Source organism: Vipera ursinii (genome assembly GCF_947247035.1).
Source record: "Vipera ursinii genome assembly, chromosome: 2".
NCBI classification, from domain to species: Eukaryota; Metazoa; Chordata; class Lepidosauria; order Squamata; family Viperidae; genus Vipera; species Vipera ursinii.
Genome location: NC_139513.1, coordinates 111334012 through 111348849, shown reverse-complemented (window position 1 = coordinate 111348849; position 14838 = coordinate 111334012). Strand labels below are relative to the sequence as shown.

General features: G+C 39.9%; 1 protein-coding gene across 1 annotated transcript; it reads left to right on the top strand.

The window, feature by feature from the left end:
• Positions 1–329: 329 nt before the first annotated feature.
• Positions 330–13705, top strand: LOC310634069 (bMERB domain-containing protein 1-like; the record flags this gene model as incomplete). The annotated part of the gene is made up of 6 exons (XM_083352115.1): positions 330–408; positions 5650–5770; positions 9615–9688; positions 10822–10936; positions 12448–12521; positions 13587–13705. 6 exons carry the CDS (start codon positions 330–332, stop codon positions 13703–13705), a joined length of 582 nt encoding a protein of 193 aa, XP_083208241.1.
• Between the last annotated feature and the right edge of the window lie 1133 nt (positions 13706–14838).

The following is a 14838-nucleotide window of genomic DNA, read 5'->3' as shown; positions in this document are numbered from 1 at the left end:
TAAACCTTTTTAACCACCAGAGGGCACCTCTTAGTGTCATAACAGACCTTCATCTAGTCTCCTGCAGCCTCAGATTCTGCTTTATCCCTCGACAGATGTAGAAGAGCATCGCGGTATGAACTGATAGTGGGTGGCAGCTGCCAAACCGGGACCTGGCTTGGCTGAGATCCATGCTCTTTTGATTCCTTACTAAATGATTCCTTGATCAAAAGCCGAGCTTAGCTTCCTGGCAACCTCTGCTCCTTAGAAGTCCTCCTCCTTAGGGAATTCTGACCATTTTAAAAAAGGGGGGAAGAGGGACATTTTAAAAACCACAGCAAGGAGTGAAGATGGAAAAGGAGAGCAAGGCATCCACCCAGTATGGATCCCTGGAATCAACCAAGTGGGCTGCAGCAGATTCAGGCAAAGGTAAGTTTACTTTGCACATCTGGGGCACTGCTGTAATACCAACTCAGTTCTATGACCTTTACCTCTAGCAACAGACCTCAAATCCCTGCACCTCTGCAGAAGAAATATATGTTTGTATGATATTGTGTGTGTGTGTGTGTGTGTGTGTGTGTGTGTGTGTGTTTGTATGCATAGATATTAGCACATGGGTATTCGTGTGTTAACTATTCCTTGAAAGTTTTATAGTAGTCAAGAGAAGATTGATGGCTCATTCCTCTTTCTACTTCTTACACCCTCCCCTACCCCAGAACTCCTGGTGATGTTGTGGATTACAGGAGGGACTTCTTGGTCACTTGTCTATTTCCCTGGCAATCAAGACAGAGTAACTTTGCATTTCTGTAGTGATAGGCAGAAAGGATGACAAGTATGAGCAAGAATATCTGACTGAGAACCAAAAGATTTGGTTCCTCTTCATTCCCCTCCCAAGGGCATCTGACACAGATCATTGCAGGATGGAGTTTGTTTACTAAACACTCAAAGGAACAACCACTTGGGATAATTAAAAGGGCATAGATTGTCCCTGGAAGTTAAAAACACATGATTCACAGATTACCAGCAAAGTAGCATCCTTATCCTCAGCTAAGATGCCTGAGGATAGCCTTTATTTTTTAAACAGAATTCATTTATTGCTTCCAAATGTGACTTTGAGCTCCAAGTAAGGATTTATTTTGTGAATGGGAAAGCGATAAGCTAGGTCTGACAAACTTCCCATTTCTTAATGAAAGATCCATTGCTTGTCCCTCTGCATCTATTCATCTCCTTTTCTCTTGTAAAGAATTGTGGATTTAAATTATATAGCAAATGTTATTAAACCAAATGAGAAGCATCCATCCATCCATCCTCCACTTTATTAAATGTATGCAATAAAACACAAAAACAGTTTGAAGATAGGAAAATGGCATTTGGATATGCATTTCAGAAATCTGCTAGTTTCACTTACGGTACTAGCCACATGTCAAAGAAGACCCTGCCATTTTAAAAGGTGGCTCCGATCACTTGCTGTAGATAGGGCACTGAGTTTTGGTCAACCAACTCATCCTAACAGTGAGGACAATTAACCAGTGGAACAGCTTTAGCCTTTAGAAGTTGTGGGTGCTTCGTCACTGGAGGCTTTTAAGAAGAGACTGGAAAGCCATTTGTCTGAAATGTGGGGTCTCTTGCGTGAGCAGGGGGCTGGATTAGAAAACCTTAGATTAGCTCTATTCTATTCTAAGATAGGGCACTAAGTTTGAGTCATCCCATAGTAATCCAGCTCCATTTTAACTCCTCACTCTGAAAGCAGCATACCAATTAAGGAATTATTTCCTGTTCTTCCACACAAATTGAGAGTGCACTTAAGTATCTCCTGCAATGACTGAGGGAATTTTGGAACGTTACAACAACTTGTCATTTCTCCATCTTCATGCTGCTTCACTTAAGAGAACTAAAAGTCTTAAGTCAGTCCAGATCAAGTGTTAGTATGCTTGGACATGTCTTGGTTTATGTAGAAGTTTGAGTATCTCCTAAGCCAGGGGTCTCCAAACTTGGCCACTTGAAGACATGTGGACTTGAATTCCCAGAATTCCCCAGCCAGCATAATAGAAATTTGGGTGCCTCTATCAAATATTTGACAGAGGCACCCAAATCAGAGCATTCCCCTGTTAATTATAATTATAATGCTAGGCACCTAGAAGCAATTGCTCTTCCCCAAGGTAATATAAGACAGATATTTGTAGCTTTTGTTCTCTTTTGCCAAGAGGAACTCTTCTCAAACACAATGACATTGAGCTCAAACCCTGCCCCTTTTGCTGGGTTGGTTCCAATAATGAAATGCCGATCTTATTACTGACCTCTGCTAGTACTGTACATGTCAAATAAGCTTTAGTGTAGTAGAGAAAGATGGCATTACTGGCCTTAGGGTTTGCATAAAGATAATGAAGTTGCAAACTTGCTTTTCTCTCCACACAAGCCATATTTGGCAAAGCGGATCCAATGTTTGCAGGACTCAAATCAAGGCAAGCTGATTTGGGGGTGGGGGTGGGTCACTTGTAACTCATGCTCATTGTTTCAGTTTGCCACAAGAGCCTGCTGGATAATTTTTTTATTAAATGCATATGCCACCAACTTTGATCAGAATCATTTCCAGAAGAAGAAATTAACAACAATAAATAGCAATTCTGTCAAGGTGGGTGGGGTGGGGAGAACAAAGAAACATAAGAAGTTTATGATTCAGACCATTGGTCCATCTTGCACAGTATTGCTGGCAGTGATTGACAGACAGGAGTGCTTATTCGTCCTTTCTGGAGATGCCAAGAATTGAATCTGAGTTCTTGGGTATGCTAAGCATATACTTTCCTGCTGAGCTATAGCCATTCATGAAGAAACACAAAGGGCACCTTAGCTTTTAAAAACCATTGATAGAAACGTCAGGGAGAGAACATCCCTACTATCAAGGCATTCTCTTCACTGACAGGTGTGTCATAATTGTTGTTCCCTGTTGGATTTTATTTAAAGAGGGTGGCTGCTTCTTTGTTTCTCTGACCCAGTAAAAATGCTTTTTTCCACTCACCCTTAGGAAAAAGGAAATATTTAGGCATTTCATTTTCCAATAAACTCTTTCATTTCAGTGATTCTCCAGGGAAATAATACTAAGAGTGAAGGCAAACACATACACTGTGCTTGCTAAATTCTTGAAGATGTGTTGAAAGAGGGAAGGAAGGAAGGAAGGAAGGAAGGAAGGAAGGAAGGAAGGAAGGAAGGAAGGAAGGAAGGAAGGAAGGAAGGAAGGAATCACTCTATGGGTGAAATCAGAGAGAAAGTGTCCTGTGGACACAATTTGGACCTTTTCTATAGTTGACATCCCTTCAGGTGCTAGATTGGAGGAGATGTTAGCAATTCTCCCAGTGTTTCAGTGCTGTTCCATATCTTTAGCCCTTATTTTCCATTTGAGCCTTTTGCTTTAGGTCCAATTGAAATCCTTTTCGGAGGTTGAATACTTTAATTCAGAATCCAAGTTCAAAACATTGAGGAAGGGAGAGATCAGCATAGACCAGGTATTTCAGCCTAGGAGCAACCATCCTTTTCTCACTAATGATCTTTGCAGAAAAAGCTTCTGGCATAGCAATGATCTCCTGACTCTCTTCTTTCTCTTTATTCTGCAACTGATGGGGGTTCAGCAATGCAACAAACAGCAGGATTAAACAGGATAAACCAAAGCCTAGAAATGAAACAAGGCCAGTCATGAGGATAAGGAACAATTGGAATTACTACACCATTCTAGTATGATAGAAATAATAATAATAATAATAATAATAATAATAATAATAATAATAATAATAATAATAACAAAAAAACAAACAACAACAACAACAACAACAACAACAACAATAATAATAATAATAATAATAATAATAATAATAATAATAATAATAACGATGATGATGATGATGTTGGAAGGGACCTTGGAGATCTTCTAGTCCAACGCCCTGCTCAGGCGGAAAACCCTATACCGTTTCAGACAAATGGTTGTCCAGCCTATTCTTAAAAACTTCCAGTGTTGGAGCATTCACAACTTCTGGAGGCAAGTTGTTCCACTGAATAATTGTTCTGTCAGGAAATTTCTCCTTAGTTCTAGGTTGCTTCTCTCTTTGATTAATTTCCATCCGTTGCTTCTTGTCCTGACTTCAGGTGCTTTGGAGAATAGCTTGACTCCCTTTTCTTTGTGGCAACCCCTGAAATATTGGAACACCACTATCATGTCACCCCTCATCCTTTTCTTTATTAAACTAGACATACCCAATTCCAACAACTGTTCCTTATATGTTTTAGCCTTCAGTCTCCTAATCATCTTTATTGCTCTTCTCTGTACTCTTTCTAGAGTCTCGACATCTTTTTTACATCATGGTGACCACAACTGGATGCAGTATTCCAAGTGTGGCCTTACCAAGGCATTATAAAGTGGTATTAATGCTTCATGTGATCTTGATTCTATCCCTCTGTTAATGCAACCTAGCACCATGTTGACTTTTTTGGCAGCTGCAGCACACTGCTGGCTCATATTTAAGTGATTGTCCACTAGGACTCCTAGATCCCTCTCACAGTTACTACTATTGAACAAGGTACCACCTATACTGTACCTCTGCATTTGGTTTTTCTTGCCTAAATGTAGAATCTTACTTTTTTCACCATTGAATTTCATTTTGTTTGATAGCACTCAATTTTCAAGTCTGTCCAGATCCTCCTGTATCTTAAGCCTATCTTCTGGAGTGTTGGCTATTCCTACCAGCTTGGTGTCATCTGCAGATTTGATGAGTTCCCCATCTATCCCTCATCCAAATCACCGCCCAGAACAGAGCAGATAATGAAAGTTGTGTTCAGGCTCCAATAGTTCCCATGGGAAAGCCTCTCACCACCTTCTAAATCAGACATGTCAAACACAAGGCCTGGGGCCCAGATCCGGCCTGCGAAGTGGTTTCATGTGGCCCGCGAAGCCATCCTGGAAACAGTGAGGGAACGGCCCCCACTGCCTTGGCCCTGGCCCAGAGACCCTCCTCCTGCCAGAGACCCTCAGATCTGTCCCACTCCTGCCCAGGCCCCCATAGGCACCCTTGATGCGAACGATGTAGAGTTGGCCATGCCCACCCAGTAGGCCATACGCACTCTAGCCACGCCCACCCAGTAGGCCATGCCCACCCTGGCCATACCCACCCAGCCCCCTGAGGGCAACCACAATGCTGATGCGGCCCTCAATGAAATTGAGTTTGACACCCCTGTTCTAAATAGTACTAGGAATCCCTGTAGCCTCCTTTTCAGCAGGAATGGGCAATGTTTTTTTTAAAGTTCTTTGTGATGGAAAGGACGGGGATAAGTTATGAAACTATGGAGGATAAAGGGGTGGAAACTGTGGTTTGGAGATGAAAGAAAATCAATATCATGGGGAAAGGGGTAAAATTAGGATTGACAGTTCTAATGATGTTGAGGATTATTGTGCTAAGGAAGAATTGTTTTTTTATTATTATTATTTTAAATATTCATATGGCTGAAGCACCCTGAGTAGGTCACCAAAAAAAAGACTGATTGGGTTCCATGTGAATATAATTGCTGAAGGTGCTGCCTAACACTAATCTCCAGCCTGTTCACTCAAGTGATTGGCTGATGTTAGATCTTCCTCTCTTCTCCTCCATCCTTCTCACTAACTGAGTTTCTTGTCTGTTATTTCTTCAGGGGAAGAAATAGTTTCTATGGCTGACTCTACAGCTACCCTTGATGACATTGAAGGAGAACTTTTCAAAATTGAAAGAATCAGGGAAGTTCTTGTGCGGAGAGAGTCAGAGCTCCGATACATGTGAGTTGGAAATTGGGAAAACTGGGTCTCTGTGTTTGTGTTTGTGTGTGTGTGTGATATGTAAGGCTTCGGGTATTTTCCAAGTTTGTAAGGTAGCAAGAAGCAGGTAATGTTGAATTCTCTTGCCACAATTTTCCTCCTTCTCCCCCCCTTCTTTTTCACCTTGTCAATTCAACACCTTTTGTCCCTCCATGCAATTTTGAACGTGTCTTTACACTCTTCAATCCCCTCATCTGCAACACATTCCTCAAAATAATTGTAGGCTTCATTGCATGAGAAGAATCTCTCAAAAGAATCAGGCCAGCTTCAATTCTTCAAAGTCTACATTATTCAGCCTGCCCCAGAAATTTCAGAGGTTTCTGTGATGGCAATCTGATTTGGAAAGAACTCCAGAGAGTAGCAATGTTTGCAAAGGATTTGTACAGTATATGGGACTGAATATTAGCTCAGTCAGCTGACCAAGTTGCATACCTCAGAAAAGCATGGATTAGGTTACTGTTTTTCTATCCCTTAGTTCTTCCACATATTTGCAACACACACACACACACACACACACACACACACACACACACACACACAGAGAGAGAGAGAGAGAGAGAGAGAGGGAGAGAGAGAGAGAGAGAGAGAGAGCTATTTCACTAACATGTCATATCTGTGAAAATATCCCTTCTCTCAACTGAACATTTTTCTTTAAACCTGTCACTCTGGATAAATCTAAGAGTTCAAAGCAGACCAGTATTTTGGGATTAACCTGAACTGCCTACAGCCTTAAGGTACTGTGAGAAGGACTTCCCATTTGTGTCGTGCCACAACCTTTTTCTTTGTTGACTTATCAGTAACAGCTAATTTTCTAAAATTGAGACTAGGAGTGGTTAAGGATACACATTTCTGTAGCTCCAAATATTTTGCTAGACTAGAGCATCATTTCCTTCTGGCTTTGACTCACTCCATATTGGAAGTAATTAAGCTGGGACTTCTGAGGACAAAGAAGACTATTCCAAGTTCTGGACTTAGCAGGGAAGGTTGCAGACCCCATCAGTTAAAGAATCCCAATTAGCAGGGTCTAGAAAGAGACCCTTTCTGACATTGGCCCTGCCCTATGAAACCTCCTTCCCCCAAAGGTTAAATGCCCCCCACTCTCCTGGCCTTTCAGAAAAATGAAGGCTTGGCTCTACCAACTCATGTGGGGCTCAAAGAGGAGCATATAAATCTGAAAGTGGTTAGTGACCTGAAGGCTTTCACTGCCTCCTACTGTCTTTCAATTTATTTTTCTATCTTTTTACTTGGCTCCCATTTTACTGACCTTGGTATATACTATATTTTATACGGTTTTTAGACTTTATCTGTAAACTGCCCAGAGTTACTCTGAGAGTAAGATGGGTGATATCTAAATTTGATAGACAGGTAGACCAAGAGGCAAGCATTTTAAAAGGTGGTTCTAGCCAATGTACGTTTCTCTTTTATATTATACAGTTCAGCTGTGTAAAAATGAATGTACTGTACAATGTCAGACATATCTACTCAGACCTTCATAACCTTGGGCTCATCAGAGTTTATTCCTACATGTAATGCAGTGTTACAAAAAGATTTAAAAATTTACAGTGTGGATCTATAGCAGGGGTCTTCAAACTTGGCCCTTTTATGACTTGTGGACTTCAGCTCCCAGAATTCCTCAGCCAGCATGCCTGGCTAAGGAATTCTGGGAGTTGAAGTCCACAAGTCATAAAAGGGCCAAGTTTGAAGACCCCTGATCTATAGACTTACTTAATGGGATAACAATTCTAAAATTTTGGTCTTTCTCCTTGGTCAGAACCATGGATAGCTCCCTCAGACTGTGGGCAGCCTTTGCTTAGCCTGGCATCTTTTATGTGCATCTTTTTCTTTTTTGCTTAACACATACATTATCCTGTATTTTTTTCTATTAATTTTAATTCATTTTTACTGAATAAATGTTGAACATTATTTCAAAGGAGAGAAAGTTGCATAGGTTTTGATGAGTGGAATGTAGTTTTCCTACACTTACCTAAAGAAGTAATTGTGAAGAAGCAAGTGTGAATGGCTTCTACCCGTTTTCCTTTTTTTTTGCTGTCCAAATACAGTCATATCTTAATATGTCTTGTTATTTATTTATATGCCTGCCCATTTGCTATATATAACTCAGAGTGATTTAATAATCAAATTAAAAACAGCCAGATATAACAACAGCAATTAAAAACCAACACATCACAAACTAATTTATTAATACTGCTAAGCTTGTAAGCCGACCTGAGTCTTCGGAGAAGGGCGGGATATAAATGGAATTAAAATAAAAAATAAAAAATATTTATTTAGTTTCAGGCACTGCTGTTTCTTTGAGTGTGATTTCTGGCAAGTATGTATAAATACATACAATGTACATGTAATATTTATGCATATTGCAGGGAGTGGGGGGGCAGACTTCGTTCAGTTGGAATTTTCAACTATAGTTGGAGATAGGGGAATGGGGCACAGGACAAGATATCTTTTGTCTGTCAATCAATCTATCTGTCTGTCTGTCTGTCAAACTATCTAGCCATCTAGCTATCATCTCTCAATCATCTCCCATCTACTTTTCTTTTTAGATTGATTCTCTTATATTCAGTGTCATTTTCCTTTGGAAGAAATAAGGCAGTTACTATTGAAAGAGTATGGTAGTACCTATCGGTAGATGTTGCCTTCCATAATCATGTATGGTTTCTGTGTTCACATTAACATACACAAAAACATAAACCCACAAGTACAAAACTGAACATCTAACTTAAACAAACAAACAAACAAACAAAAAACACGGTATCATCCACTTCTGTTCTTCTTTTCTCACTGAGCCAGTAACCTTTTCTTATTCTTTTATATGATTGTAGTCACTATTTACATTTTTCATTAAGGTAAAGGGAAAGGTTCCCCCTCACATGCATGCTAGTCGTTTCCAACTCTAGGGGCCGGTGCTCATCTCCGTTTCAAAGCTGAAGAGCCAGCGCTTGTCCGAGGACGTCTCCGTGGTCATGTGGCCGGCATGACTAGACGCCAAAGGCGCACGGAACGCTGTTACCTTCCCACCGTAGTGGTCCCTATTTTTCTACTTGTGTTTTTACATGCTTTCGAACTGCTAGGTTGGCAGAAGCTGGGACGAGTAACAGGCGCTCACACTGTTACGCGGCACTCGGGATTAGACCCGCCAAACTGCCGACCTTCTGGTCGACAAGCTCAGCGTCCTAACCCACTGAGCCACCGCGTCCCTTTTTCTCATTATCTCCCCTTAATTAATCTATAAAACTCTTTATCATCCAGTTATATTTTTCTACAATTGTAACATAATCCATAAGAAACTCCAGCTTTTAATAAAAGTATATGTAGTTATCTCTCTCTCTCTCTCTAGAAATGTAAGTTTTGCCATTCTGTCAAATCTATAATTTTGAACATCCACTCTTCAACATTTGGAACTTCTTTATTTTTCAATTTCTGCACATATAAAAATCTTGCTGTCATGATCATATTCAACAATAATAAGACCACTGTGCTTTTTATTCGGTTTTCTTCCATAAGTTCTAATAAGTGCTGTTTTGGTTTCATCTGTTTGTTTGTTTTTCCTTCTACTCAATTACATCCAATTCTTGTTCCTGCAGTTTTCTTGGCAAGGTTTTTCAGAAGTGGTTTGCAATTGCTTCTTTCCTAGGGCTGACAACATGGCTGGCACAAGGTCATCCAGCTGACTTTGTATCCAAGATAGAAATCGTGGTCTCCCTAACCTGACACTTTAACCTCTACACCAAAGAAGCTTTGTCTTATGCTTAGGGCTATGGGTTTTTTTTTCTTTCTGTTTGTGCAGGATGGATGACATCCAGCTCTGTAAGGAAATCAGCAGGTTGAAAAAGGAGTTACAGAAGTTGATTACAGTGCCAGGTAAGGCCATTGTTCCAAAGACTGCTGGCGGATTTATAAGACACTGTTTTCTTACAGAATTCTGTAGATTCCCAAAACTCAAATTCAGCAGCAATTGTTGAAAAGTTCAACAACGTGGCAACCTATTGTCTGCGGTTTATGAGCCCATATTGCATACCATTCTGTTGAGAGTCATGTCCATGAATAGATTCTGCTATACTTGGAAAAAATCACATCTGCCAGCTCTTTCAGTTCTCTGGAATATAAACCATCTGGTCCTGGTGATCTGAATTTATCTGAAGTGGATAAGTGTTTTTTAACCAATTTCTTACCTATTTTAATCTACGTTTCTGTTCTGTTTCCGATATGCTGCTTTTGTTGGGTTGGATTATTCTTTCCTTTGGCATAAAGACAGATGCAAAGAAGAATCTAACCAGCTCTGTTTTTTCCCTGGTGCCCACCACCTTTTTGCCATCTTCTCCCATTAGTGGACTGATCAGTTCCTTGACTTTTTCTCTCTCGTTCCTTATATACTGAAAGAAACTTATTTTTTTGTTAATGTTGGCATTAGTTGCAAGTCTTAATTCATTCTGAGCCTGTCTGACTCCATCCCTGTAGATTCAGGCTATTTTCTGATATTATGTTTTAGTTAAATATCCATGTTTCCATTTTTTATACTTGTCCCTCTTGAACCTCAGTTTGTCAGAGAACTCTTTGCACAACCATGTTGGTGTCATCCATATTTTCTCTTTCTCTGTGGTTTTGTTTTTGTTTGGGCCCTTAGTATTTCATTTTTCAGAGTTTCCCATGCATCCTGAGCTGTTTATCCTTCTAGGATTTCCAATATAACAAGTACATATTAAATTCAAAGTTAACAGGCAAGAAAATGTCATAAAGAGACAGGAAGATTAATATGGATTTCAAAAATCCAGTAAGCAGATATTTTCCTGTCTCTGAAGGCAAGAACTAATTTAAACTTTCTTGGGAGAATATTCTACAACTGAGATGCTGATAATCGATAATTGATAATCTAATCTAATCTAAACCATAATCTTTCTGGGAATTCCTCCATTCTGAGTATTATCTTCTTCATCTTATCTGCAAATGTTTTCTATAATAAACATATCTATACACGTATTTTCCCCATATTGCAGAAAATAAAAAATCAAAAGAAGACAAACAGAAGGAGGACGAGTTAGTGCAACAAATTCATAAACTTGTGGAGACTCGGGATTTCCTTGTGGATGATGTAGAATTTGAAAGACTCAGGTAAACATGCCAACTTCCTGCAAAGTTTTGATTACATTATGTTCCCGCATACTGCAAACATTCCAAGAAAACACATAATAGTTATTCCTTTTTATTCCTATAATAACCCTGCAGAGCTGAGGCCCAGTGTTACTACAACTCCCAGAATTCCAAACCAGCATTGTCAATAATTAGCATTTCTGGGAATTGCAGTCCAGCAAAGCTAGTAGATGTCAGGATGCAGAAAAGATGTAGATTCAGAAGGCTGAATTATGATTTTGGAATCCTAATTATCCTAACACTTCTGTGGGGGGGCTGAGTTGGACAAGGTTGCTGCCAAAAGGCCAGTGTTTTATCTACTGTACCATGTAGGCATTCTGCTAAACCAGTTTGCTTTCTGAACAATTTGGACACAAAGCCAGAATTTTTTTAACTTCTTTTCTCTATTGTATTACATTCAGTTTTGCATTAATTGTACCATCCTGTTGAAAACACTGTTGGGACTTTGACAAAGGAAATGTAGCAACAGGAGTAGATTACAGATAGTCCTTGACTTACACCTATTCTTTTAGTCATTGTTTGAAGTTACAATGGCATTGAAAAATGATTTATGATCATTTTTCATGCTTATGACTATTATAGCATCCCCACGTCATATGATCAAAATTTGGAAGATAAGATAATCTTTATTGTCATTTTTTTACTGTGGGCACAACAGCACAGATCAAAAATGAAATTTAGTTGCCCACTCTCAAAGTGAAGCACATACATGACACACATCTAAAACATACTATAAACACCATATGTATAGACCTACACCTCTACATATACATAACAATAAAATATTAAATACTGTCCATCTTTAATATATAACGGAAGGAAGAAGCATGAGAGTTCACAAGGTTAATGCTGTATGGAATGAAACTATGATTGAATCTGGATGTTCTGCTACGGATGCCACGAAGCCTCCTCCCAGAAGGTAACAAGCTTGTGACCTTCTGACAAACAAAGTCAGTGGGGAAGCTTAAGCTTACTAGCTTAGTAACTGTGGCAAGAAATGTTGTAAAGGGGGGCAAAACTCATTTAACAACTGTCTTGCTTAGCCAAGGAAATTTTGGGCTCATGGTGGTCATACGTTGAGAACTACCTGTACAGAAAAGTAATCAAGGCAGGAATACAAACTTAGCAAAATCTTAAGTTGTCTTCCCAAGAAATCCATCATGTTACCCCAAAGTTCCTAACTGGTTATCTGAGGTTCTGTGAATTTTGAAATATTTTATAAAAAGAAAAGAAACAAGTAAAGGTAGCCAAGGACCAGATGATCACATCCCACTGAAGCACCTTCCTTGCCAATTAATGGGAACTAGTGTATTTACTACTCTAAACGTGAGAATTCAAGAATGAAAGAAAAGCAGCTTTCTCTTTCACAGAGATTTGGAGAGCCATCACTCAGACTCCACCTGCTTTGTGATTGCCTTTTCAGAGCTAAGTAGTGACTGCTTATTCTTTGATGCAGTTTCTTCTTTTCACAGAGAGCGAGAAGAAGATAAGGAAATGGCTGACTTTTTAAAGAACAAGCTTTCCAAAACCTGCCTTCTGAAAACAAGTAGGTACTCATGAATGTGGAATTGTCTCTCCTGCTTTTTATGGACAAGATAATGTATCCATGCTTATACAAAGAGAGAAAGAAAGAAATCTGCATAGTATTAAGCAAAATTAGTGAGTTTGCATTATTGGCTGAACTTTATCCTGCAGATTTATTCCTGCAGAACTATAGGGTTGGTAGGAATGGTTTTTAGGTCACTGAGTTCAACTCTAGTCTCTGTGGAAGAATCCAGATGAAAGTGTCCCAGACAGATGATTGTCCAACTGCCCCCAATGACAGGAAGCTCACCATATCTTTCTGGATAATTGCTTCTACTCTCTGCTTATTCAGAGTTCATAATTTTCTTCTATCATTCATCTAGAATCAGCCTTTTATAATGACAGTCCCTGAATTCTAAAATGAGAGATAACAGGTCTGGACCTTCTTTTACTCATCCAGATATTGGAAGAATACTATCCCCATAGTCATTTTTTCCAAGGTTAGACATGACAAGCTCCTTTAATCTTTTTCTCATAGGTTTATGTTTCTAGTCCTCTAATCATCCATACAGGCTTTCTTTGAACCTACTTCTCTAAATCCTTCTTAAAGTGTGATGCCTAAAACTGGACACAGTACTCAGGATGGAATTTGAACAGAAACAGAATAGAATAAGTACTGTTCATGATTAAAACAGGTTTAATGCTGTCGATTGCATTTGCATTTTTGCAACCATATCTCACTATTGGCCAACTGAATAATGAGTCAACCTCTCTGAGTCATTCAAAAAATGTAATACCCAAAGTAGGAACAATATTGAAGGTGAGGGACTGACCAGTGCAGCATTTTAATGGACATAAAGATTTTCTGTGATTTTTGCAACTACTTGATTAAGGATATTTCCCCTTCTGTGAATACTCAGGATACTCATCAGTTAGTTCTGACCCAGCACCAGTACACAGTCTTTCCTAATGAATTGCTCAGACAACAGAGAGAGAGACCCCTTTTCCCCAGGTCAGCTTGTAGTTCATTCTCAGAGCTGTATGACAAGTGCTGTTCTTATGGCAATAACCAATTGTTTTTTCATAGCTCCTGTAAAAGAAAAGAATATGACATCAAGAGGACAGCAAACCTCCCCACCCTATGTAACAAAGACAGGCCTCATCTTCTTGAAGGAGTGCTGTGGCTTCACCTGCTCAATCATGTAGGCTGGAGCTCAGGGCCATATCCTCCACACCAAACACAAGATACATTCATGGGTAAGCCCTGCCCACTTCCTAGTTAACCGGATCCATTCAAATCATAGCAGATTCACAAGCCTATTGAGCAAAGATGAGTGATTCCATTGTGGACATTATGTTGACAAAAGCACGTAGGGAAACTACTAGGACCCTAAAGGTCTATACAGGCCAGAGTTTGGTGGAGATCAGAAGCAGACAACACAAGGATGCTCATGAAAGAGAGCCACACTAGGGACAAAGACACAAATATCTAATACCATGTTTTACCTCTTATAACTATTGTAACAGGGACAGCATCCCAACCCACATTATCCCAAGTTAGGATGTAGTTTTCATGTTGGTGACAGATTTATAAGCTCTAGTGACATAGGCACGGAAATGCACTGACACAGATCCACATGCACGCTCATCTACATACAAATTCTTCCATTTCCTGCTATTCTAAAACAGGAAGAACCAGCAGAATGATTCTCAATATAACTGGATTGCTGCTCTTCATCATGTTGCATCCACACTGCCCTGCTTCTATGAAGTTTCCTAGCAACTGTGAGACACAGAGCTGTCTGTGTCATCTCCACAAAGGTCACTTTCATGTGCAGAATGATAGCACTGCATCAGCATTACTCTTAGATTACTACATGCGGTGATCCTATCAACAGAGATCGATTCTTTACTCCTGCCCTGCTTATGGCAAAGACAAATGTCTAATCAAGAACTGCTTCCAAACTCATGATTTTCCTACATAAATGAAAACTGCTGCAAGATACCAAGGTGAATGCCATTGTGTATATTTTCAGTGCAACATTCAGGATCAAATATTTTGCCATGTGGCAAAACAAATGTTGCTTCATGTTTGTACATGAAGGGGAACACAGGTAAGAAAAGGATAGGCACTGATTGTAAGGAAAATAATCCTATGAAACTGTAAGGGAACACCTGCTGCTGGCATCAACTTCCCATCGTCCCGTGCGCTCCCACAGGGAGGGCCTTCTTAGGGTACCGCCGGTCAAGGAATGCCGGCGGGTTATCCCCAGGGGAAGGGCGTTCTCTGTGGGCGCACCGGCCCTTTGGAACTATCTTCCCACGGAGCTTAGGACTGC